The sequence below is a fragment of the Peromyscus californicus genome, unplaced genomic scaffold, assembly GCF_007827085.1.
Source record: "Peromyscus californicus insignis strain IS unplaced genomic scaffold, ASM782708v3 Scaffold_9__1_contigs__length_137607984, whole genome shotgun sequence".
In the NCBI taxonomy this organism is placed as follows: Eukaryota; Metazoa; Chordata; class Mammalia; order Rodentia; family Cricetidae; genus Peromyscus; species Peromyscus californicus.
In genome coordinates, this window is record NW_026294617.1 from 9,373,854 (window position 1) to 9,400,846 (window position 26,993).

The following is a 26,993-nucleotide window of genomic DNA, read 5'->3' on the forward strand; positions in this document are numbered from 1 at the left end:
CATAGCTAGGGGCTGGTAATCCTGTAATAGTAACTGGTTAAAAGTCTGGTTAGTGTTGAAGAAATCTAGACAAGAAGTTTATAAGGCAGGGTACAACTAGTAGGATTAAGAAAAGAAGGAAAAGGGGTGAGAAGGTATCCAGTTTCGTATTGGACTATCAATAAACCTCTAACCAAAGGTACCAACCTGTTTCTTAACATTTTTTGAAGATCTATCTGAAGTTCTTGGATCTTATTTTTTATAGGACTGCTAAGGGCCAAGGTCGATGGTGATCTCTAGTTTGGTCACAAAGAAAGAATAGGGAACAGGTGTTTCAGAAGTTGATTTATGTGTCACAGGGATAAGTATCTCCTTTTGGCAACCTGTTGGTGAGAAGTCTCCAGACACCGCCATGCAAGTGCTCTGGTTGAACCATTAAGTATAGATTTAACAATAGCATAGAGGGGAAAGAAATCTGAAACATTTTTTATCACCCTAAGTCACTTTCTTATACCTTTAGAACTTTCATGTACATGCCTTAAATCACTTTCTTATACCCCCAGAACTTTCATTTACATGATGTAAGCAAGTTTTGCCACTCTGGGGGAAAGGTATCCTGACTTTTCCGGGAGTCAGGCAACATCATGAGCTGCTAGGACAGCTCAGTTCTAGAGGGGATGGTATCCTGACTGCTCAGGAGAGCCAGACAATCCTTGGAGCTGCTAGGACAGCTCAGCTCTGGGTTAGTTATCCTGACTGCTTGGGAGAGTCAGGCCTGGAGCTGCTAGGACAGCTCAGCCGGGAAGGGTATCCTGACTGTTCTGGTCAGGCTATACCTGGTGTGGTGGGGGATGGTCTCCCCGCAGGATATAGCAATCCTGCTCCTCTCATGGAGAGCCACTACAGCTGAGCTTTGCTCAGACCCTACTTAAGGGGGCTTCCCAGCAGACCTCTGGCTTCTGGGGCCCAAGATGTTGCTTCTTTTGCTTCACTCTGCTAAAAGGGAAACTCCTACAGAAATGTAGCAATCTCCTCTGGCTCCCACAAAGGAAAAGTTTACTTTTCTGCTCCACCTTGCTGGGTCCCCTAAGAGATGTCTCAACAAGGTTCTTCTGTTCAGCTCTCCCTTGCTCAGCCCCCTAAGGATCTCTTGGGGGTGAAGTTTCTCCAGGGAGAAGATTTTCTGTCCAAGGATTGGTTAGTTTTTTTCTGCTCAGGGATTGGTTAGTTTTGTGGGTTAGGGGCAGAGATGGTCCTGATTTCAGAGCCAAACTGTGTTTCTTTCACTGGCCTTTCTTAGCTTTTTTACTCTAATTCTAAGGCCAGGGCATATTTCTTTCATTGGCTCTGATTCTAGGGACCAAGAGTGTTTCTTTGGCACTGGTTTCAGAGTCAGGGCATGTTTCTTTGGTTCTGGGTTCAGGGATAAAGTGTTTCTTTCTCTGGCTCAGGTCCCAAATCTAGGCTGTTTCCTTCACTGGTTCTGGGCTCCAGGGTCAGGGTGGGTTTCTTTAGGCAGCCCCTTTTCCCTACACATGACACTTTAAAACACTTTCTTACACCTTCAGAACTTTGATTTCATAACACTTTCTTATACTTTTAAAACTTAAGCTTGCACATCCTCAGACAACACTTTCTTAGACCCTCCGAACTTAAGTTATCCTCAGTGCTTACTTAAGCTCTTACGTTCTCAGACCTTTATAACACTTGTATGTTCCTATATGAGTACATGAAGGTGCAGCTTTTAATACCTTATTAAGCAAGCATTGTTTTTTAAATTCTATCATTAAACCCTGTTTTTATGATTTTGTTTTCAGGACAGGAATTATCATAGAAGAATAGAGAAAACAAGCATAGGTGATAAGCCCCAGTGAAGGAGAGATGGGTAGGGGAGTTACAGGGGACTGACTCAGCCTTTGACAGCCTGATGTAGAGTAATTTCCTGACCCTATTAGGACGGGCTGTTGACTAGAGGTGAGGGTCTCTTGGATGATAAACATCCATATGTAAGAGCTACTCCAGATAGGCATAGGTAAGAAGAAATAGAGAAGAAAGCAAGTCTAGATATAAGAGAAATTGGGATAATTTGTTTGTGCAGTGGCAGAAATTGTCATTTTGAAAATCAAGAAGGCCAATTTTGGCTGTCTGAACTGTACTTCAGCCAGAGAAAGGCTTTAATAAAATTGGAGTCCGAGGAGGAGAGGGGAAGGGTCACAAAGTGAACTCCACTGCAGGGAGTTTCTATCAGCTCCAGGTGGGAGCTGAGAGACAGGGGGGACAAGGTGGCAGAGGCCCAATGGGCTTAAGGAAGCTGTAGGGCTTAGCAGGCAGCTCCTAGGGGGAGGAGGCCAGAAAACAGGGATGTTCCAATAGTTGCCCACATGGTGAGGCCCTGGGGGGTGCAGCAGGCTCCAGGAGCCAGTGAGAGGACATTTACCAAGTAGGCGAGGAGAGATGGATGGTTAGAGCAGGTGGAGGAAGAAGCAGCTGAAGAATTTGGAACCAAACATGATGGGCAGCAGAAGCCAGCAGAAACAAGGGGTCTGCACACATCTTAAGGGTCAAATCAGCAACTTGAGTTGTTTTGAAATGTTAAGACACGAGCTGAAGGGAAACTACCACTGAGTTGGTAAGTCAAAGATCCTGAGCCAAGTGGTAGGCTCCATTGGCTTTTAGAACTTGGAGTATGGGGGTATTAAAGGGAGAAGTGGGGAGCAGAAGATCCTTTTTTCAGTCAGAGATGAGAGGCTTAAGTCCCCTGAGGCTTTGGAAAGAAAGTGGGTGTTAAGCCTGGGTTATATATTTGGTGGGGTTTTGTAGTTGAATGATAAGGGCTGTGATGATTGGTTATAGAGCGGTTTTAGGTGTCCCATACCTAGGGGTCTACCTGAGCGGTTGGTAAGGGAAGAGGTGTGTCAGATCGTGTGGTTTGGAGGAGAAGGAGAAGGGGAATGGCTGGCGAGCCTGGGGTCAAGTGGATGGGGGAGCAAAAGAAATAGAGGCTCCCACTTTGGCCAGGATGCCCTTTCCCATCAAGAGGACGGGACAGGTTGGCACCATTAGGAAGGAATGGGTAAGGGAAATACCCCTAAAGATAGAGCTAAGTGCTGGGGTTTGGTGAGCCTGGTAAGGCTGTCCCCTCACTCCAACAATAGAAGAATGAGAAGGAGAGGTGTGTGGTCATGTTTTATTTGTGCTTTAATAAATAAAGCTTGCCTGGAGATCAGAGGAAAAAGGCCAGCCATTTCAGGTAAACAAAGAAGTCGGCAATGGCAGCACACGCCCTTAATCCTATCACTTGGCTGGCAGTATCTCCGTGTGTTCAAGGCCACACTAGAAACAGAGCCAGGTGTGGTGGCACATGCCTTAAATTCCAAAACTAGTTAACCAAGGAGGTCTGGAGGATGTACAGACAGACAGGAAGTGACAGAGCTGGGCAGGAAGAGGAAGTGATGTAGCTGAACGGAAGAGTAAATCAGATGGCAGAACAGCAAGGCATATAGGCATGGGTAAACAGGAGGTCACAGCATTTGGAAGCTGCTCTGCTATGTATGAAACCCTGACCCAGAAACAAGTCATCTAAGAATGATTTAGTGCCAGGTTCCATAGGAGCATGTGTTCAGAGGGCTGACTTTCAGTAGATCTCAGCGAGGGAGCTGCCCTTAACCACTGAGCCATCTTTTTTTTTTCCAAACAAGAACCTTTAATCTAATCTCCTTTGTTTAGCCTCTTTCCTGACCATTAACAATAACAACTTGTAACCAACCATCCTAAACAATGACAATTATCCCAAACCCAAAACCCACTGAAAGACCAAAAACCACCTGCCCCACCTCTTAGGAATATGGGCATCATGTTCTTTAAATTGCTTCCTGCTGTTTGTGGGCAAAGGCATCTTTAGGAGGTCCTGAAAAGAAAATTTCTGGGTTAATTGTCAAGTTCCTGGGAGAAGTAGCTGTATCATTTGTTGTCCAGCCTCTGCATAATGCAAAAGTTCAGGGCTTATCCCAAGTCCTCGTTCAAGTAGTCTGTGAGGCTGGATCATCTCAGCTAGCCATCTCAAAATTGTTCTGAGCAGTTTGTAGTCCAAAGCTGATCTTTGGGTGATGTTTGTCAGCTTAGTGGTATTATTATTGTCCACATGGAATGGTAGTTGTGGCTGCCTCTGCTCGAGCAAGAAACAACAGCAAACTGAACAGGATAGAGGGCTTAAAAAGAGCTTCTTGGGAAGGAGGTGGAGCTTTCCAGGGTGGAGATTGGTGGGATTTCATGCCCAGAGACTGGACTTTTTGCTCTGCAGGGTGGGGTCTGGGTGAGCAATTGGGGCAATGAGAGTATTCTGTGGGTGGAAACTGGCAGTGAGAAGTCCTTGGGGGAGGAGCCTGGCCATTCATGTGGCTCAAGGGGCTTACAGAAGTACTTGTGGAGAGGATAACCAGCTGTCATCACCTAAACTTCTCTCTGTCTTTTCTGCCCAAGACCTTTGCAGACCAGTTGTCAAGAGTCACCTTGACAAGGAGGAATAGACCTCATGAAAAGAGATTAGCAAGAAGTAGAATTCTCTCACAACTTCTCATGGAAGGCATGGAACAGAAAACGTTTCTAAAGACAACACATAGGAGGAAAAATATCCAGGTTCTGTTTTAGAATGTGTCCATCCAAGATGCAAAGCAACCTATACAATAGGCATTGTTGCTATTTTCCAGGTAGGGAAGCCAAGGCTCTGTAAAGGACCAACTTGGGCCAAATGATTGGCTCAGGGAACAGCTAACCCTCTGAGCATCCTTCCAGTAGACATAGTCATCTGAGCACTGCATCAGCCATGATTACTAACCATAGCACAAGCTATCCACAAGAAAAGCTGAAACTCATCATATGATGGAAATTATACCTCCGGTAATCTCCAAAGTATTTTCACAGATGGAGATTTCAAGAAAAAAGAGTCAGCAGGTAGGCTATTCATGTACTTAGTGAACAAATTATTCAACTTGACCTGGTTTGGGAGTCAATTCTATTAAGAGAGCTTATTTCACCGGGCGGTGGTGGCTCACGCCTTTAATCCCAGCACTCGGGAGGCAGAGGCAGGCGGATCTCTGTGAGTTCGAGCCCAGCCCGGTCTCCAAAGCGAGTTCCAGGAAAGGCGCAAAACTACAGAGAAACCCTGTCTCGAAAAACCAAAAAAAAAAAAAAAAAGAGCTTATTTCTTTATTATTTAAATGTAGATATACTGGTGCCATGGTTTGGGGGACTTTAGGAGCTCTCTGTTACCTACCCAACTTTAATTGGAGTACTGTCCAGTTCAATAACTGATGACGTCAGGCCCTCCCTGATTGATGGTGCTGGCTGCTCCTGAACTGATTTGGCAGAGAAATCGTAAGTCTCTTCTTTGACACAAAGAAACAGAGGCAGTCCCAGACAAATTGCTCTCCTTCCAGACACATTTGTAAAATTGCCTGGGTTTCTGCGACAGGCAACGGGGTGAGCAAGGTTGCTCAGGTGGTGGTGGTGAGGTGGGAGGGAGATGCAGCCTGATGCATCGGGCCCTGAAAAGAAAACCGGCGATTCTCTTGGCTACCCAAGAGCATCAGGAAGAGGGCATGAGGACAAGTTCATTAGGTCTAACCCTGTGCAAGTGGAGGCTAGACAAAGTATTTCTTGGGATCCAGAAACCTGCTTCTCAAAGGAGACAGCTGGGATGGGGACACATCATGGGACATCTGGAATTTGGTGTCATAGAGAAAATAGATGCTTCCAACAGGAGTCACACTATTTCTCTCTAAAGTTCAGTGATTTCTCCTCATATCCCAGTCCCAACTATATTTCAAAAGGACTAGCCACCTGGTGTGCAGTATATCTAAGCCCCACCGGAAATGTATCAAAGAAACAGATGTTTCATGAAAACTAAAAGAGAGGTGATATCCATCCAGCAAAATGCCATATTTGGTAAGGACATTCTCAAAGACATGCCTGTGGCTCAGCGCCCAATCACACTAATGTGATCCAGTGTGGACTCCCTCCTGTGGCTGGGGTTTGGTGGATACTTAATGCTAAGTGGGAACTGGATGGAGAGGTGAGGAATGACTGAGTCCTCCATCAGCCCATCCTCCACCTGAGCGCAGCCCAGCAGATCCTGAGACTGAAGAGCTAGACATTCTTTCATTAAACATTTGCATTCATGGGCCAGCAAGAGGGCTCAGTGAGTAAAGGCACTTGCTGCCAAGGCCTACAGCCTGAGTTCAGTCCCCTGCAACCCAATGGGGGAGGGAGAGACCTGACTCCTCAAAGTTGTGCTCTAGCCTGCAAATACGAGCGTGTGCGCGTGCGCACACATACACACACACAAATGTTTAAGGCCATTTCAGAAATTTTACCCTAATTTCCAGTAAAAATTCAACAATTTTTTATAAACTGGCCACCAACTCAGAAGCAATTTGGAAAATCAAACATTCTAACATATTATAATCCAAAATTATACTAATTTGATATTTAGATGCTGAGGAATGATAGTAGGAAAATACTTCAGATTTTCATTTTCTGTAATTAACCATTGTTTCTGTAAAAGCAGAAAATTTTGTGTACATGGTAAAAATGATAGTTTATACCTACCTTAGGGTTTCTATTGATATGATAAAACACTGTAACTAAAAGCAACTTGGGGAGGGAAGGGTTTATTTTAGCTTACAGTTTCACATCATAGTCCATCATTGAAGGAAATCAGGGCAGGAACTCAAGCAGGGCAGGAACCTGGAGGCAGAGTCTGGTGGAGAGGCCATGGAGGGGTGCCGCATGCTGACGTGCCCCGGGTGGCACCACCCACAGTGAGCTGAGCCCTCTCACGTCCATCGTCAATCAAAAAAACGCACCATAGGCTTGTCTACAGGCCAGTCTGTGGGATCACTTTCCCGGTTGACGTCCCTTCTTCCCAAATGACTCTACTTGGTGTCAAGCTGACATAAAACTAGCCTGCATGATAGCATATGATAGCCCCTCATCTGAGCCCAGGTGTTTTGGATCATATTAGTTGGCTTTGGGTGCCATTTACACACATGTAAATGTGAATTCATGTTGTGTGTCCAGAACCAAGGCTGAAGTGAAGACAGGCCATGCAACCAAGTGAGCATGGCCGGAAGCACCTAGGTTTCGATGCACATTTGATCTTGAATTATTTGGGGACCACTGTTCGTGTAGAAAGCTTTCACTCTTGTCAAATTTTTCATTCCACTTTGCAACCTGTCCTACTTAGCTTTAACTGTCAGCTTGACACAGCCTAGAGTCACTTGAGAAGGGAATCTCAACCGAGAAACTGTCCAGATCAGGCTGGCCTGTGGGCATGTCAATGGGGGATTGTCCTGACAGTTGCTGATGTAGGAGGCTAGCCTACTGTGGGCATGTCAATGGGGGATTGTCCTGACAGTTGCTGATGTAGGAGGCTAGCCCACTGTGGGCATGTCAATGGGGGATTGTCCTGACAGTTGCTGATGTAGGAGGCTAGCCCACTGTGGGCATGTCAATGGGGGATTGTCCTGACAGTTGCTGATGTAGGAGGCTAGCTCACTGTGGGCATGTCAATGGGGGATTGTCTGACAGTTACTGAAGTAGGAGGCTAGCTCACTGTGGGCATGTCAATGGGGGATTGTCTGACAGTTACTGATGTAGGAGGCTAGCCCACTGTGGGCATGTCAGTGGGGGATTGTCCTGACAGTTGCTGATGTAGGAAGCTAGCCCACTGTGGGCATGTCAATGGGGGATTGTCTGACAGTTACTGATGTAGGAGGCTAGCCCACTGTGGGCATGTCAGTGGGGGATTGTCCTGACAGTCACTGATGTAGGAGGCTAGCTCACTGTGGGCATGTCAATGGGGGATTGTCTGACAGTTACTGATGTAGGAGGCTAGCCCACTGTGGGCATGTCAATGGGGGATTGTCCTGACAGTTACTGATGTAGGAGGCTAGCCCACTGTGGGCATGTCAGTGGGGGATTGTCCTGACAGTCACTGATGTAGGAGGCTAGCCCACTGTGGGCATGTCAGTGGGGGATTGTCCTGACAGTCACTGATGTAGGAGGCTAGCCCACTGTGGGCATGTCAGTGGGGGATTGTCCTGACAGTCACTGATGTAGGAGGCTAGTCCACTGTGGGCATGTCAGTGGAGGATTGTCCTGACAGTCACTGATGTAGGAGGCTAGCCCACTGTGGGCATGTCAGTGGAGGATTGTCCTGACAATCACTGATGTAGGAGGCTAGCCTGCTGTGGGCATGTCAGTGGGGGATTGTCCTGACAGTCACTGATGTAGGAGGCTAGCCCACTGTGGGCATGTCAGTGGGGGATTGTCCTGACAGTCACTGATGTAGGAGGCTAGTCCACTGTGGGCATGTCAGTGGAGGATTGTCCTGACAATCACTGATGTAGGAGGCTAGCCCACTGTGGGCATGTCAGTGGGGGATTGTCCTGACAATCACTGATGTAGGAGGCTAGCCTGCTGTGGGCATGTCAATGGGGGATTGTCCTGACAGTCACTGATGTAGGAGGCTAGCCCACTGTGGGCATGTCAGTGGGGGATTGTCCTGACAGTCGCTGATGTAGGAGGCTAGCCTGCTGTGGGCAGCACCATTCCCTAGGCAAACAGTCACTGACTGTATAAGAAAGCTAGCTAAGCAGGAGTGAGCCAGCAAGCAGCATTCCTCCATGGTTTCTTCTTCAAGTCCCTGCTAAGTTCCTGCCCTGACATCCCCCAGTGATGGACAGTGATCTGCACGCTGAAACAAGCCCGTTCCTCTCCTAGGTTTCTTCAGTCAGTGTTTTATCACAGCAAAAGAAAGGAAGCTAGAGCACAACCCCACGCAGGGTGTGGGAAGTTTAGAAAGCTGTGCAAAAGACTGTAACGGTCCCCCAAGGGGGCTGCATTTCTCTTGTCCATCTTTCGTCTCAAATCTAACATAGATAGACAGAGATGTTACTTTCCTAGTGACTTATGTAAGTACAATAAATGAACTGGAAAACTACCAAGACTGGTTGTCAAGATTTGGTTACAGCCCCGGCATCATCATTAAGTTCATGTAAGTTCATATCTGGCACGTCATCCAACAACCCTGATGAGCAATTGATTACTCTTATGGTTTGAACGTTCCTCATAAGTTCCTGTGTTTAAACTCTGGGTCCCCAGCAGGTAGTGCTCTTAGGAAAGGTTGTAGGCCCTTTGGCAAGGCCGGCATGGTGCAGAGATGGTAAGTCACTGGAGATGCCTAGGCCTCTGAATGTTGTAGCAGAATATGCTTCCCGCCAAGCTCTCTGCTCCCTGGTCCACTGAGATGAAAGAAGTTGTGCCTCCAGCTCCCCCAGCCCAGACAGAGCTGCCCCACTGTGAAGGCCATGCTCCCTAAGTGCATGCTTACCTCTCTGGGGCACCAAAGAGCATCCATAAGTAATCAGCAACATGGGACCAGCTCTGCATTAAACTCCTTCCCAAGTCAAATTGATACTTCAGGGTCAGGACATCTTCATCTGTAGCAAGTGCTAAGAGTGCCTAGTGTAGTCGCAGGTGTGATGATACTGTGTTCCCCAAAATATTGTGCACCCTAATTGTAGCTAGAGTTTTTTCTCCGGGTCCCACTAAGCCCCGGCAGTCCAACAGCCCATTTATAAAATAAACACACAGACGCTTATATTATTTACAAACTGTATGGCCATGGCAGACTTCTTGTTAACTGTTCTTATATCTTAAATTAACCCATTTTTATTAATCTATACTTTGCCACATGGCTCGTGGCTTACTGGTACCTTATATCTTGTTTGTCCTGGCGGGGCTCCAGGCAGTCTCCCCCTCCACCTTCCTGTTTCCTCAATTCTCCTCTCTATTAGTCCCGCCTATACTTCCTGTCTGGCTACCGGCTAATCAGTGTTTATTTATACAGAGCGATATCCACAGCATTTCCCCTTTTCTTCTTTTTCAAAAAGGAAGGTTTTAACTTTAACATAGTAAAATTACATATAACAAAACAATTATCAAGCAAGAATTAGTTACAATATTAAAGAATATATCCTGTCAATCTTATATTTGTGAGTTTAAGGTTTTATATCTAACTTATCTTTTATCATAACTGAGGAAATTACAACTATCTAGTCTTTAACCACATCAAAGACCTCAGAAGGATATACTATTACCTGAGAAATGGGAGAAGGATGCAAGCAACTTTTGGGAGTCTTGCAGGGTAGACAGAGACAGCTGAAAGCCTGGATAGTCAGTCACCCAAAGTTCTCTTGTAAAGTTGGGGCATCTGTCTTCAGCCCACAGTGTCTCTCAGTCATTTCTCTCTGTGTCCTGTAGAATGTCTGGCAGTTTCCTGTGAAGCAGGAACCCGAAGGACCATTTTGTCAAGCAAAGTTCAGTGGTCACCTTCCTATGGGTCCTGCATGTCCAGTTGATCAAGAAGTCCAGGCAAGAACAGTTTCTTGCCCAAATGGCTATTTTTGCCAAGGTGAAGATAAACTCCATATGGAGTGTCTTCGATGCCCATCCTCCTCTCTGAAGTAAATCAGTGCTGCCAGGAGCAGACATGTCTCACTGTCCAGAAAGTCTAAATTTTTAAAATATTTTAAATGCCACATTCTGTAGATCTTTGAAATATTTGAAGATTACCTATGTATCTGAAATACATCTATGTATACCTAGAAGACTTAACTAACATGGCTACAAATAGGATTATCATAGATGACCAATTATAAATCTATTTTTTAATTATCCATTACAATTTTAAATGAGTTACATAAACATAATAAGATGTAGTGGGTAGCCATTCCAGCTTTTGGTCTGGAAGTTCCAACCCCCATTGAGGCTTCAGTAACTATCATGCCTACAAGGCGGGGCCAAGGGAGGGCCCTAAAGACCCAAGGTCGGAATGCACCAAGCTCTCTTCCTTCTTGCACGGTGGATGCCAGGGGTAGACCAAGGAGAGTTCTCCAGAGAACACTGCCAGACTGCACTACGTCTTTTCACAGAACACAACCTACCTATCCCTTCATTTATAAGTTACGCCATTAAATAAATCTCCCTTTTAACTACGTGAAGTGGCCTTAATAATTTCACCAATACTAATAAACTTATCTGAGGTCAGAGAACAGGACAGCCACTAGATATAAAGGCCAGAAAATGGTGGCACACACACCTTTAATCCTGTCACTTGGAAGGCAGAAATCCATCTGCATCTCTGTGAGTTTAAAGCCACACTGGAAACAGCCAGGCATGGTGACTCACGCCTTTATTCTCAGGAGGTGATGGCAGAAAGCAGAAAGGTATATAAGGCGTGAAACCAGGAACTAGAGCCAGTTAAGCTTTTAGGCTTTTAGCAGCAGTTCAGCTGAGACCCATTTGGATGAGGACACAGAGGCCTCCAGTCTGAGGAAACAGGATCAGCTGAGGAATTGACAAGGTGAGGTAGCTGTGGCTTGTTCTGCTTCTCTGATCTTCCAGCGTCCACCCCAATACCTGGCTCCAAGTTTGATTTTATTAAGACCCTCTAACAATTCATGCTACACACAGGTATCTGTGACTGTTGCACAAAGTGGGGAAATAGCAAGTCGGAAGTTATTGGGAAAGTGCTAAGTTAGCTGGTATGCAGATTGGGAAACTAGTCAAAGTAAGGTAAGTACATGCTAATGGGGATTCCCCCCCCTCCCCCCCCCCCCCCCCCCCCCCCCGCACTGCGTGATTAGCATTTGAGGGCCAGTGACCAGCAGGTTTAATCCTGGGTAAAGGAACTCCTGTGAAAGTGTTCTTGCACCTAATGGTTTCTTCGATGGAATGTAGAAAGAAATTGACTTCTTGTTTCTTACTTTTTTATTTTTGACCGTGTTATACATGAACACACTATATTGATATCATAATCATCCCCCATTCCCTCTTTTATGTCCCCACCTCTATTGACTCCCTTCTTCCCACCTAGTCCCCACTGTGTGTGTGTGTGTGTTGTATGTGTGTGGTATGTGTGTGTAGTGTGTGTGTGTGTGTGTGTGTGTGTGTGTGTGTGTGTGTGTGGTGGGGGCATGTGTGTGTGATGTATGTGTGACATGGGTGTGTGTGGTGTGTGTGTGACGTGTGTATGGTGGGTGTGTGGGTGTGTATGGAAGTGGTGTGTGGGAGTGTGATCTGGGGGGAGCATGTGTGTGGTGTGTGTGTGTATGGTGGGGGGCATGTGTGTGTGGTGTGTGACATGTGGTGGGTGGGTGGGTGTGTGGTGTGATGTGGTGTGTGTGTGAGACATATGTGTGTGGTGTGTGTGTGGTGTGTGTGTGTGTGATATGTGTGTGTGACGTGTGTGTGATATGTGTGTGGTATGTGTGTGTGACGTGTGTGGTGTGTGGTGTGGTGTGGCTCACTGAATTTACTTAGGGTTGTCATTTGCACATGGATAGGAAACTGTAAGACAAAGCACGGACAACCCTACCAATGGCCACACTACTGAGGAAAATCAACCCCACCCCAGAATCCGCAGCTGCCAATCTCCCCAGGGAAGTGTGAGGCCTCATTAGCACCTCCCCCATGCGTGATGGGCTGTTGACAGGTCCCATCTTATGCAGGAGGCCACAGCTACTGCGCGTCTGTGATTGCAAAGGCCACGTCCAGTCCAGAAGACTGTGTCATAGCACTCTTTATAGCCCACTGAGTCTAGTCAGTGCTGACCACATGTGCACAGGGCTAGCTACTGGAGTGTGAGCAACCTAGCAGAGGCCACACCCCTAAAGAAAACTGACTCTCTCTTTCAGCAGCCATCAACTAGGGTGGGGCCTCAAAGCCCCTCCCCCGCATGGTGGACTATTGGCTGGCTTGATCCTGTGCAGGTCTTGTACAAGCAGCAGCTGCTGCTGAGCTCAGGGTTCAACGGTCCTGTCATGTCCAGAAGACACTATTTCCGTGTCTCGGGCTCTTACAATCCTCCTGCCCCCCCTTTTCTTGGAGGCTTGTCCAGTTGGGATGTGTGCCAACTTTCTGTAGTGATAATACGTCTTTACATGTGCACTCTGTCTTTCCCTCTGCTGCAGCACAGCATTTCCACAGCCAGTGTGAAGTCTCAAACGAAGAGCGTCTTCTGTACTGTGTGAAACTGAAAGGAAGATGTCACTGTACCGTCTAGCCCACTGCCCTTGGTGGGGTCATCCCAAGTCAGGCCTGCACTCGGGATATCTCCTACCTAAGGAACACATAGAAACGTACTAAACAAACAAGAGTTTTTCTAAAGAAAGATTAGCTCCCAGTAGCTCAGGAGAATTTGTGCTGATTGCCTTCCCAAGTACAATGTTAAAAGGGTTTTGGAAGCCAGACATGGTGATGCATACCTATAGTCCCAGCCTTTGGGAAGGTTATCATAAGATAGAGGATAGCCTGGTCCACACAGTGAGTCCAAGGCCAGCCAGGGCCACCATCCTGGTTAGCTTTTATTGTCAACTCTACACAAGTGAGAGTCACCCGGGAAAAGGGAGTTTTCTCAGTTGAGGGATTGCCCAGACCAGACTACCCTACAGGAATTTCTTGATTGATGTGAGGAGGCCAAGCTCATGGTGGGCAGTGCTACCACTGAGCAGGTAGGCCTGGGATGTAAAAGAAACCCGAGTAAACACGAGCCAGAGAGAACAAGCCAGTAAGCAGTGTTCTCTGTGGTTGCTGCCTCGAGGTTTCTGCCTGCAGTTCTTTCCTGACTTCTCTTAAAAACAGATTGAGTGGGCTTGATGGTGCATGCCTGTAATCCCAGCACTCAGGAGGCAGATGCAGGCGGATCTCTGAGTTTGAGGCCAGCCTGGTCTACAGAGTGAGTTCTAGGACAGCCAGGGCTGCACAGAGAAATCCTGTCTCAAAAAAACCAAAAGGAAAAAAAAAAAAAAGATTGTAACCTGGAATTGTAAGCTTTTCCTCCCCATGAGTGACCTGGAAGTGAAGCCTTTCTTCCCCATGAGTGACCTGGAAGTGAAGCCTTTCCTCCCCATGAGTGACCTGGAAGTGAAGCCTTTCCTCCCCATGAGTGACCTGGAAGTGAAGCCTTTCCTTCCCATGAGGCTTCTGGTCAGAGTGTTTCATCACAACCACAGAAACCAAACTAGAATAACCACACAGTGACACCCTGTCTCAAAAGGTCCAAAGAAACAACCAAACGATGTTCCTAGGAGGTGAGATTGAAGACGTCTGTAACAGGCTTGGAATTGTGTCACATCCAGTCCTGTGCCTCGGGACAATGTTTTAGTCAGTGATAGACTTTAGTCCCATAAGAACTTCATGGAGCTGAAAAGTTGCTGTGGACTAGCACATGCAGCTACCCTGGCCCTGTGATGTCTACCCTGCAGCACGTCTGTGGTGGTGCCGGTTCAGAGCTACCACTCTGCCGGCCGTGGAAGCGCACAACACGCACAGCTATGAAGTTGTAACACTTGAGAAGGGTAATAAATGACCCATTGCCACCTTTTGGGTATTATGCGATACTTCTTATCAATGTTTTCAGGTTCACTCCTACTTATAGAGGGGAAAGTGCACAGTAAAGCAGAATGCCGCATCGCACCAGCAGTGCTCACACTGCACACCAGTGCACACACTGCACACAAGTGCACACATGGCCCAGCAGTGCACACATTGCACACCAGTGCACACATTGTACACATTGCACAGCACTGCACACATTGCACACAAGTGCACACATGACCCAGCAGTGCACACATTGCACCAGCAGTGCACACATTGAACACAAGTGCACACACTGCACAGCAGTGCACACATGGCCCAGCAGTGCACACATGACCCAGCAGTGCACACATCGCCCAGCAGTGCACACATGGCCCAGCAGTGCACACTTTGCACACCAGTGCACACATGGTCCAGCAGTGCACACAGCTGACTGATGTTCACTGTGTCTCTTCAGTCTAGCGTCTCCTCCCACATCTGGCTGGTCCCACGATGCTGTGTTCGTCACGGCCCTGGTAGTAGTAAGCTATATGGTACGTATTTGTTTGGATGTGTGTATCCACACGCCGGGTACAGGTTTATAACAGGTGTGTAGCAGGCTAGTCCAGCTAGGTTTGTGCAAGCACACCACAGTACTCACACAGCAAGGAAATCATCTAATAGCACATTTCACAGGACATGCCCCATCATCAAGTGACGTGCGGCTGTACATGAACGTTTGGGTGCTGGTGCTAACAGCCCGGAGATTCCTAATATCTCCTCTTAAGATCGTCAGGCCCCAAGACGACAGCTGGTCTCCAGCAGCCCACTGCCCGCTTTGTTTGTCCTTTGCAGGTGTGTGCTATGCGGAGTTCGGAGTTCGAGTCCCCAAGACCACAGGATCTGCCTACACCTACAGCTATGTCACTGTCGGGGAATTTGTGGCGTTTTTCATCGGCTGGAACCTGATTCTGGAGTACCTGATCGGCACGGCCGCTGGAGCCAGTGCCCTGAGCAGCATGTTCGACTCCCTGGCAAACCACACCATCAGCCGCTGGATGGTGGACACAGTGGGGACCCTCAACGGCCTCGGTGAGATCGCGTCAACCCCTCCCCTAACGTGCCAGCTCATGAGCCAGACGGACAGATTCCCCTTTAAGAATGCAACTTGGAAGCCGGGCGGTGGTAGTGCATGCCTTTAATCCCAGCACTCGGGAGGCAGAGTCAGGCGGATCTCTGTGAGTTTGAGGCCAGCCTGGGCTACCAAGCGAGTTCCAGGAAAGGCGCAAAGCTACACAGAGAAACCCTGTCTCGAAAAAAAAAAAAAAGAATGCAACTTGGAGGCTGGAAAGATGGTGCAGTGGGTAGAGCACTTGCTGGGCAACCTGAGGACCTGGGTTTGGTATCCCCAACACACACACACACACACACACACACACACACACACACACACACACACACACCAATTTGGGAAAATGTGTCAAGAACTTTAAATGATTCTTTTTGTTTTTACAAAGCGATTCTTCACTCTAAGGAATTATTCTAATTTCCATGAATACATCATACAAAAAGACAATCATCCCAGTCTTATTTTTAAAGGTTGCACACCCCTTATCTGAGATGCTTGGGGCCAGTAGTTTTTGGACCTTGGAGTTTTTCAAACTTTGGAATATTTACATACACACAATAAGATACTGGGATTGGCCATTGACACCCAGGTCTAACACAAAATTTATTGGTTTTTCATATACATCTCAGACACATAGCCTGAAGATAATATTATTCAATATATTATTCAAAGTCTCATTGTATGTGTGAATCTTATCACTTGGGGTATCGTGGAAGCCGCTCAAAAAGTTTCAGATTTCATAGTATCTCAGATTTGGGATTTTTAGATTATGGATGCTCAATTATAATAATTTGAAAAATTCTTCAATAGGACAAATGGCCATGTGAATTGTGGATACATATTGTGTGCCTGACGACTAAAAAGATGACCGAGGAGGTCACAGCACGCACTGTGGACTAATATGTCGTGTTCCATTTCAGAGGACACAGGCTGCACTGGACAGGCACTCTGACAACAGCTGTATGAAAATAAAACAAACGCAACCAAGGGACCTGGGGAGATCACCAGTGATTTCATTGCCAGTTCCCCCCATTTCTCATAATTAATGTTTTCACTTCCAAATTTAAAAAAGAAGTTTTTATTTTTTTGTTTTTCGAGACAGGGTTTGTCTGTGTAACATCCCTGGCTGTCCTGGAACTCACTCTGTAGACCAGTCTGGTCTCCAACTCACAAAGATCCACTTGCCCCTGTCTTCTGAGTGCTGGGATTAAAGGAATGTGCCACCATCACCCGGCTCCAAATAAAAAAATTTAAGGAATAAAATGATTCCAGTCCAGCCAACATTCACAAGGCATCCTAATACTGAGCAAGAGCCGAGTGGGTCAGAGGTCACCTAACAAATGCCCAGAGACAGACCGTCTGCCCCTTGCCACGGCTCTCCATCCTAATGCCTGGTGTACCCTTCCACATTTACAGGATGCGTAGTTACAGTTGAAGGGGCTTTGGAGTCTTGCTTCAGAATTTCCCAAGACAGCTGGGGATGGAGCTCAGTAGTTCAGGGCTTATGCGGTACATTTGAGACCTTGAGTTCAATCCCTAGAGTTCACATACACATGGGCAGGGGAGAGAGAAAGGGATGGGAGCAGGGAGACTCCAAAAATAATTCTGAGGCTATGTCAAATCATTTGACTTCAGTGTACTTACCTCAGAAAATATTTGGCAAAAATGTTGACCAGGGCTAAGAGATGGCTCAGTGGTTAGGAGCACTTGCTGTTTCTCCTGAGGACCTAGGTTTAGTTCCCAGTGTCCAAGTCAGGTAGCTCACAACCTCCTGTAACCCCAGCTCCAGGGCATCCAAGGCCTGTGACTTATGCGGTCCCTGCACGTGTGCGCAGATTCATACACAGGCACACAGAGAGAGACGCAATTACAAATAATAAAAATAAACCCTCTTTTTAAATTGCTGATCACCCCAGTGCCACAATAACAAGGCTAAAGATCATGGCTGTATTCTGATTTCATAACATTTTGATTCTGAAATGACCCCAAATCAGTCATCCGCCTCACTCGCTTTGCAGATGAGGTCCAGAAGGATGAGGGATGTGCCGAGGCCACACTGTGGGCCGCTGGCGAAAGGACAGCCAGGCTCCCTGGCTGCTGCTGGGGCAGTACCTCTTCCCCTCCGCAGAGGGCAGGCGTCCACTGGCCAACGGGCGGCCCAAGCTGCAGGACCTGTTCACAGGCGTTTTCTCTCTGTAACCCTGCGCTGCGGATGAGAAAAGAAAACTCTTAAAACAGCTTTCAAATATGCACATTTTGAAACTCGCTAACAAAGAGAGATTGTGACACTGGGGTATAAATCTTACAGATTACAGGCTGCCAGTAATGAAGATAAAGAAGTTTTCACAGAATGTGTTAGACACATGTACATATGTGCCACAAATGTCCCAAGACGCTCCTGACTTTACACGTCCCTGCCACGCCTCCACCGGTGTTTGCAAATGTCTCATTACATGTTCCAAGTTTTGATCTGTGGTGTCAGGTGACCTTATCTGTGTCCCAAACTTCCTCACTTGCAAATAAACACTTGCACCTGCTTATGGGCCATAGAGTGACATGTGTATGTGTACACACAGAGAGACAGACAGATGACAGACAGACAGACAGACAGAGAGCCTTCGCTGCTCTTTCTCACAGACTAGCCACTATCCTGTGAGTCATAGCCATTCGGATGCAATGGGGTAGAGTGAGTCTGTGAGCTCTTTCTTCTCTTTGGATGATACTAACCATGTCTTCCTCCCGTAGGGAAAGGAGAAGAATCATACCCAGACCTCCTGGCTCTGGTGATCGCTGTCATTGTGACCATCATTGTGGCTCTGGGGGTAAAGAATTCCGTGGGCTTCAACAACATCCTCAATGTCCTGAACCTGGCAGTGTGGGTGTTCATCATGATCGCAGGCTTCTTCTTCGTCAATGGCAAATACTGGGCTGAGGGCCAGTTCTTGCCCCACGGCTGGTCAGGGGTGAGTTCAGTCCCAGAGGCTAATGTGCCTTGCAGGATGGGAACAGTCTAAGACACATTTTCAAGAAAATGTGCTCTTTTAGTTAGAAATGTTCTGAAGAAGTCTTTAGATTTTAACTTGTTCACTGGTTTCACGGGCATGTGCTGAGTGAGATCCCAGTCTACACAGATAGCAGTAACAGATTAGATGTGGTGTGCTCGCTCAACACACCTACCTCCATGTTAATGCTGTATGCATTACCTCATCACATCATCACAATAACCTTGGGCAGAAAATATTCACAATTGGGACCGAAGGATGAAGGCATCTGTGCCCAGAGAGGGCCAGTGACTTCCTGTTAAGCACCGTGCCAATGGCAGAATCAGAACCTAAAGCCAGGGGTATTGGACCCAAAGACTGTAGGAACAGCTCGATTCTGCAAAGAGCAGCCGCCATGCACAGAAATAGACAAATTAGTAAAGAAAGCCAGGAAGAGTGGATGAATGGGAAAGGGCTGAGTTTTGCCTCAGTGTTAAATTAGAGGGAAAAGCATTTGTAATCAGACTCCAACATCTAACCCTGGAAAGAAAGTCCTGCTGGGGTCTGAGAGCAGTGGAGTGACAGTTTGAAGTCCCATCTGAGAGGCACACAGTCCAGCTAGTGTAGTCCGGGGGGCAGGAGGGCAGGCTCGGTGGGAAGGACATCTTCAGATTCCATCCCCAGGACCTGGTGACAGTAAAAATGTAAGTCAGGGCGGCAAATTCTTTACACTAAGGTGGCTCTGAGTTCCACCTGACTTTTTCTGCAGTGTGCCTAGAAAACATTTATTTTATGGATTTACTGGTAAATAAAGCCAGACTTTTTTTGATGGTGGAGCATAAGTCAGAAATTTTCTAGATGGCAGCATCTCAGAAGTGCCCAGGTCCTGTCCTCTCATTTCACAAGTGAGTGACTCTCCAGAGCCCCAGAGAGCAGGTCGGCCCGGTGCTGGGGCAGAGCGCAAGTGCAGGACTCAATTTGCTTTTGTAGCTTTTGCTTAGACTGGTTTTCCTCCAAGATGTCCAGGGATCAGAAATCACTCTTGAAGAACATTCAAAATAACTTCTGTTTATTCTAAGCCATGCCATGTTAGTCAGTGCGGAGAAATAAGCAAGTCGTTTAAGCCGAAATTGCGAGTCTTCTGCTGACCTGTAGGAATTCCACAGAACCACGAAGCGCATCCCTCCTCTCTGAAATGAATAAATACTGAAACTGGTCGAAACCAGAAAGGGGGACAAAGAAGCACTGTTGGATCCCAAGTCTACATTTTCTTATGATACACATTGTTCTTTTCCTATCACAGAAGAGAAACAACAAATTATAAGAATGGAAACAAGGAATGTCTCCCGGACCCCAAGTGCATTCTTTTTGTAACCCATGAAAGCGTTCTCACGGTTTTCTCCACACCGTGAGGGCTGACTGGGTTGAGGACTTACTGGAAGACGCTGGGCACCAGTTCACTTCTGTGTTCTCAGCTCCTCTCGTTATCAAGGGAGGAGGCAAACTTGCAGCAGAGGCTTGCAGAAGAGGATAGCCTCTTAGCTGCCTTTGTGTGGTACTGTGAGAGTGATACCTGTCATGCCATGTTCTGCTCCATCAATGTTGGCCTGCTCTTACAGGATGCTTTATCCCCACCATACACTTGGAGCGCACAGGCTCTGAGAGAGTGGTAACACACTTGATCTCACTTCACTTAGTCAGGACAAGGGCTATAGGATTCCAAGGCCCTTTTCCTTTTGTTTTAGTACCCCGTGTATACTACGCTGATCTCTCTCCTCTAAGCATTCTTAAAAATAATGAAGACAATGAGGGCTGGGGAGATCGCTCACCAGGAAATCTTCATGCAACAAGCATGAAGACCAAAGTTCGAATGCCCATAACCACATAAATACCAGCCAAGCAGGCATGGTGGCCCAACAGTAATTCCAGCTATTGGAAGGCACAGACGGGGGTCCCAGGTCAAGATGGCTGGCTAGATTGACAGACCCTACCTCAGTGAATATGATGGAGAGTGACAGAGGAAGACTCTTAACAACAATATTGGGACTACACACACAGGCACACATACTCACACCCTCACAGATGTAAACACACATGCACATAAAATCATAATAACAAGGTAACTAATCTTGCATATTTTCCTTAAACGTTCATGGAGAATTAGAATACTGGACTTTTTTCACAGGCATGGGTACTTTGTCTGTGTGTGTCCTTGTGCACCACTGTGTTCATAAAGTACCTGCAGAGACCAGAAGAGAGAGCAAATCCCCTGGAACTGGATTTACAGATGGTTGATAGCCACCATGTGGGCGCCACGAATCAAACACCCATCCTAAGGAAGAGCAATTGTTTCTCTTACAGGCAGAGCCATCTCTCCAGGCCCTGAACTGGAATATTGGAGCTGAAAGAAACATTAAGAAATACCAAGTTCTTATCTTCTCTCAGACTGGGTGTGCATCACCCGCTGTGAGGACTAGGAGGAGTGAGGGCCTCTGAACAGCCTTCCCTAGTTGTGAAGAAAATGATTCATCTTTTAGCCCTTTCTTTCCTCTGGTGCTCTGTCCTGGGGTCCTCGTTCTCTCTGAGGCATCTTCTTCCTGAGTCAGGGATTCCACACCCTTCCCAATCAAGAGGCCACTGCTTCACGGAGTCATCAGACCAGCTTTGGGGGCCCGGGTTTATGCACCCTGGATTCTCACTTGCTTTTATAGAAAGAAAATAAGGTCTAGATTTAGGTATAAAGAAGAAAAGAAGCAATGACTTCTCTTTGTGACAAGCACTTTCAAATACATGTTTCATTTGCTCTTCACGGGAGCCCTGGGAAAAACAGCAGTGCTGTCCACTTTCATGCCGAAATAGCTGAAGTTTCATCCAAGACGGCAGTGCTAGTAAGCAGTCTAGCTGAAACTGAATTCCAGTCTTGGGTGAAGTCAAGTCCGTATTGACTCCACATCCTCTGGTTTAGACCCCTTGAGACCACCCAGCTCTGTTTAAACCTCTGGCCACTGACCTCACCTAGTAACCTGAGTAGACTTGTCATTGGCCACTAGAGAAGCCTGGCTGGGCATTTGGATTTTTAATGTGTATCTCTTATCCCAGAAAGAAACAAATGTACAACCCTGTGCTGTGACAGGAAGTGTTATCTGAGCTCCACGGACAGCATGCGAGCTGATGACTCAGCCTCCCATCCTCTGCCTGGCCTTGGATTGCTGCACGTGCTCCCCAGTGAACAACTGGGCCTTGCTCTTTCTCTACTTTGGTTTCAGATCACTTTTCTTGTCCAGCAAGGCCACTGTAAATTTAAATCACATATTGTAAAAGTCCAGCACCTTCTCATGACTCGGATCACCTACCACAGCAGTAAATGTATCCCCACCCTTATCTAACAATTGTCAGCACAAATGTTTTCTTACTCAGCAGCTGCATGGGTGTCTATGCTGCTTAGGGAACCCCTGAACCCCACTGCTAACTAGGGAGCTAGTGCGGAGTTCCAGTAACTTGTGGTGTCCTGTGCTTTAGGTAGAAGGGATGAGGAAATGAGGTGGGATTGCATGAGGACACCATCACACTGGTTTAAGCACAACTTGCAAGTGCCATGAAAGGGTTAATGAACAACCAGTCCTCTGGCAATGGGGCCCTCACAAGCCTCTTCCAGCCACCTCCTTCCAAAGAAAATAGCTTAAGGAATGGTTTACTCACTTAAAGGTTCTGGGTCAAATGCTTCTTTCGTCTTGAAGAGCTTAAGAACAACAAACATTTTCCCCTATATCAAGTGACTCTGGCCCTCAGTTGAACCCCGGCTTCCATCTGCAATTCCTCAGTCCCTGGACATTGTTGGATGTGGGCGCCCTTTATGTTATTTGTTCTTGATGCTATCTTATGGTTTTTCTTTAACCAAATAAGACATTTTACCAGCACAAATAGCTCCCAGGAAAATAGTCCATAGTAAGAATTTGTGAGGAATTCTGAAGGCCTCCAAAGGAAAGCTATTGTTTTCCATACTCCCCTGTCTGAATCCATTGGTTGGAACCTATTAACACATTCCACTGTCACTGTGGACAGGCTGCTAATAGAGCCAGGCCACGAGGGTGGTTCAAAATGCTATTAGCATTGTCATTTTGTCTTGTCAGCCTGGCAGTAAATTAGACAAAGGGGCCTAGTTATTTTCTAACGTCTGAAGCTTCTCAAAACAACACAGGAAGGCCACCTCATCCTAATGCCTCACAAACATCATAAAAACCTGAGGGGCACAACTGTTTTGTTGTTTTTGTTTTTGTTTTTGTTTTTGTTTTTCAAGACAGGGTTTCTCTGTGTAGCTTTGGTGCCTGTACTGGATTTCGCTCTATAGACCAGGCTGGCCTTGAACTCACAGAGATCCACCTGCCTCCACCTCCCGAGTGCTGGGATTAAAGGTGTGTGCCACCACCTGTTGAGGGGAAGCACAGCTTTTAGGGACCCTGCACACTGAGTAGCAAGCCACTCAGGACAGTGCCTTTGACAAGTAAGCAAGCTAGAGCCCTCCATGTGTTGTGGTGCTTCTCTGCAGAGCTGTTGGCAGGGTAAGCCCATTCTGAGTCATCTGGGCAAGCATCGGCACAGGCTCACCACACGTAGGTTTTTCATGTTTGCAGGTATCCCAACCTTAAATGCCACTGGCCAGATAAGATCTGCAGAGAGCGAGGCAGAAATCAGTGTTCATGATCACACCTCCTCACAGTTTTTTTTTCAGTTTCTTTGTCCTCGTATTTGTTTATAAGAGAGAAAGGGGGAGGGGGAGGGGGGAAGGAGGGAGGAAGGGAGAGAGAGAGAGAGAGAGAGAGAGAGAGAGAGAGAGAGAGAGAGAGAATAATCTTATCAGATAGCTGAACATGATGGTGTGTACCCATAATCCCAGCAGCCCAGGGACACAGATAAGTGGGTCATGACTTCAAGAGCAGCCAGGATCCCAGAGGGAGACCTTGTCTCAAGACAAATTAAAAACTAGCTCAACTAAAAAGTTGATCTTTCTGCTGATTTTGTTTATTTCACCTGTCTTCCTAGGCTGGAGCCTGTCTGACCTTGTGTGTTAGACCCCCCAGTTCCCTCCTTCACCCTGGTCTACCTCCACTCTTTCTTCTGTCCTGTGCTCCAGACTTCCTCCTTGTCCAGCCTGTAGGGCTTAGCCAATGGGAGATATTACCAGACAATCAGAAGACAAGAAGAGAGCAAGGTCATAGTGTTACCTCTCACTCCTGCCTGTCCCTGGCTCCACACTGGCTGTGTGCTCCTGCTGGCCAGCCCTGCTCCCCATTTTTAGATCTCACTGGATCCCAGGAATACCATTCTGCCCTGGACTCCTAAACTTATAGATAGCAATGGTTGCCTCAATTTCCCTAGTTGAAGCTTTGATACTGCCTGGACCCGCCTCATCCTTGCCTATATTCCCTCCATTAGTTTCATTTCCCCCACATCAGCTGTGTTGAATTCTGTTACCTGATGAATGCAGAAGGACTCTCAAACGTCAAGTCTTTGATGGATCTGGTCTTCCTTCAACTATCATTGCTTCCTAAATCTACATATGTGGATTCAGACTAATATTCACCGTCTTTACAAGTGTATTTCCCTTTTCCCAACTTGAACATAGTTAATTTTCTAGTGTCTAATCAATAATTGTCATCCATGCCTTTATTCATTTGGAAAATAGAAGCATTTGTGTTTTGCAAATAATATAGATACTTATTAATATTAGTCAGTATATTACTATGGTCCAAGATATTTTTGTGGTCCTTCAGCATCCTCAGGACTTCAAGCACCACGAGGCCAAGCTCAGAGTACTTTCTTCTCCTTATCAATCACAGTGCTTGGCACATGGCGGTACTTAGCATAGATGTGCCATGTTCTAAGTGGAGGAGAGCTCCAAGACCTTGGATTTGATTTGTCCTGGAAAACTTTACAGTAGTGATAGTATTAGACAGTAAAGGCTAATATTTATTGAGCACAAACCATACTATGTGATATAATTTATCTCATTTACTCTTTGAAACAACCCTATGAGTGAGTTGTTATTGCTATCTTAGTAATGAAGAAATGATTTCCAACAGACTAGAAACTTATCTTAGGTCATCCAGCTAGTTTAGGACACAACCAAGCAAGGTCTGTTGGTCTACAAAGTCCACACTCCTAGCAGACAAATCCCACCCGCATACATGGCTCTAGGGGTTCCCTTTGGAGCACACAATGCTTATTTCATTTCAGCCATGACATAGCTAGTCTTCTCAATGCTTCCAAAAGGATGAAGGAAAGTGACCTGCCATCACTTCCACTGAGTCCGCTACTATTCAGGTCAGCCATCCTCGGCTCCCGGTTACTCCTCACATAGCATGGCTCACACCCCTCTCCTCTTCTAAGGGAGACTCGCCTCAGTCTACCTGGCTGTTGTGCCAGGTCACCAAAAATGTATAAGAGGGGTGTGTGTGTGTGTGTGTGTGTGTGTGTGTGTGTGTGTGTGTGTGTGTTTTATGTTTGTGTGTGTGCACATATGTGCACATACATATGCACGCACACGCACACACACACATATATGAAGAAGAAATTTGTTAAAGAAAGAAAAATAAGACCTACCTTAAGGCATGGCTTTGCTATGATCGAGTCAAGTTCACAAGCTGCAGTCCCAGCATGTATTCAGCCTTGGAAATCAGTAATATTCTCCAGACAAGAGAAAATGAGCATGCGTCCAGACGGCGAACTTGCTTCCATGATGCAGTAAAATCTGTTCCCTTCCTTCGTCTGGCAACTGACGGCACTTTCCACAGCCTGACTGAGGGCTCTGCTGAGGGAAAATCGGTTTCTTCTCTCCCAGGGACAACTTGTGTCCACTCGGTTTGCTGGAGTAGAGAAGTTCTTAGCTTTTTGTGCTTTAGCTCCCTTTGAATACAGTGAAGCTTATGATTCTCTTATTAGAATTAAATTTCAGATAAAGAATCTAATTATACAGAAATTTTAAAGCAATTCTATTGCAATACATAATTTTAAACTGTGTCATAATAACAGTATGCTTCTTCTTCATTAATATCTATATCCAAGAACTACCATAATTTAGACCAGCACAAACAATTTTTCAAGATCTCTGCAAAAGTCTCATGATGTGAAAATGTCTAGTTCTATTGGTGACAAAAATCATAGGACAATCATCATCAAAGAAATCCTAAAATTTAGTTAACAGCTAGTGAAAATTAAAATGTGACTCTTGCAGACAAAGTCACATATTTCCCAGAATACCACTAACCCCAGAATCAGAACTCCTAGGACAGGAGACTGGAGTCTGAAGATGCCAGCTGGGACCCTCCATAAGAAACTGTTTCATTTTACAGATGAGCAAAGGTTACTCTTGGCTGCCTGAGATGACATTTAAATTTGTGATGCATTTTACTGGCTGTAGTATCTAGTATTTTTGTTTGCACTTATGAAGAAGTCCTTGGGGAAGGTTAAAAGTTAACACTTCGGGCTAGAATGCATTTGGCACATCCTTTATAAACCTTTATAAAGGGGGATAGATAGTCCTCTCTACACACGCTCTATCCTCCTGGACCCCTGTCGGAGTTCGGAGTTTGTGTCTTTATCTAGAACACACCATCCATCTTCTACTAGAACACCCCAACTACTAGAAGAGTCACATTTTCATTTTCAGTTGATACTGAGACTATCAAGGCTAAGAAAGCTCATTTAAAAGAAAGTCATATGGTCCCCACCTGAAGGGTTTCAGCAACATCTTGACTGAAGGCCTAACCACCCTTTGAGTCACCTAAAATCCTGCAGACACAGACATCAGCCAAAGTTTCTGAGTAAATGGCATCCCCCCAGCTTTGCCCAGCCGCCTGCCTCATACCCAACTGGGTCATTCAAACGCAAAAGGAGCAGAAAGTCAAACAATCTCATCATCCTCCCATCTTCCCTTTAAAGGCACTAGAAATCTAAAGCCTGGCTGGCCTCCAGTCTAGACATTACCACAGAGATGGGCTCTCAGGGCAGAATACTTCATGCAGAAGTAGACGCACCTCATCCACAGAAGGCCAGCAGCTCACATCCAATGTATCCATGGTGGTCAAAAGTACCTTTCCACATTTCCAAAAATCTCTTCCATCTTGGTTGAGTGCTGAGAGGTGAAAGTAAAACATAAAGTATAAAATATACAAGAAACACCCTGAAGGAGGCAGCTAGTGGTAAAGAACTTCACTAGCATGAGACCCTAGGTTTGATGCCTCCTGCACGAACAACAGAGAGCCAACACACTGATTTTTTTTTAAAAAAAGGATTTGAATATGTTGACTAACCCAATTTTTATTTGGCCATAAAATTCTCATCTGTATTTAACACATGAGGAGATGCCCAGTCATACAGCAATGCAGAGCAGATCAGAAGTTGGCTGCTTACCACCAGCTCTTCCACAGGTCCCCCTGTGCCATTCGGGAGCATCTGCAGAGCACTGGGCGGTTCTGGGCACCACATTT

The 26,993-nt window shown here is 46.3% G+C and overlaps 1 protein-coding gene across 1 annotated transcript in view; it reads left to right on the forward strand.

Annotated features, from left to right (window-relative positions):
* The window catches only part of Slc7a14 (solute carrier family 7 member 14), a 129,101-nt gene that overhangs the window by 73,638 nt on the left and 28,470 nt on the right, over nucleotides 1-26,993 (forward strand). The window contains exons 3-4 of the mRNA XM_052732109.1: nucleotides 15,253-15,489; nucleotides 18,272-18,489. Coding sequence (XP_052588069.1) covers nucleotides 15,253-15,489; nucleotides 18,272-18,489 — 455 coding nt within the window. The remainder of the gene's footprint in view (nucleotides 1-15,252; nucleotides 15,490-18,271; nucleotides 18,490-26,993) is intronic.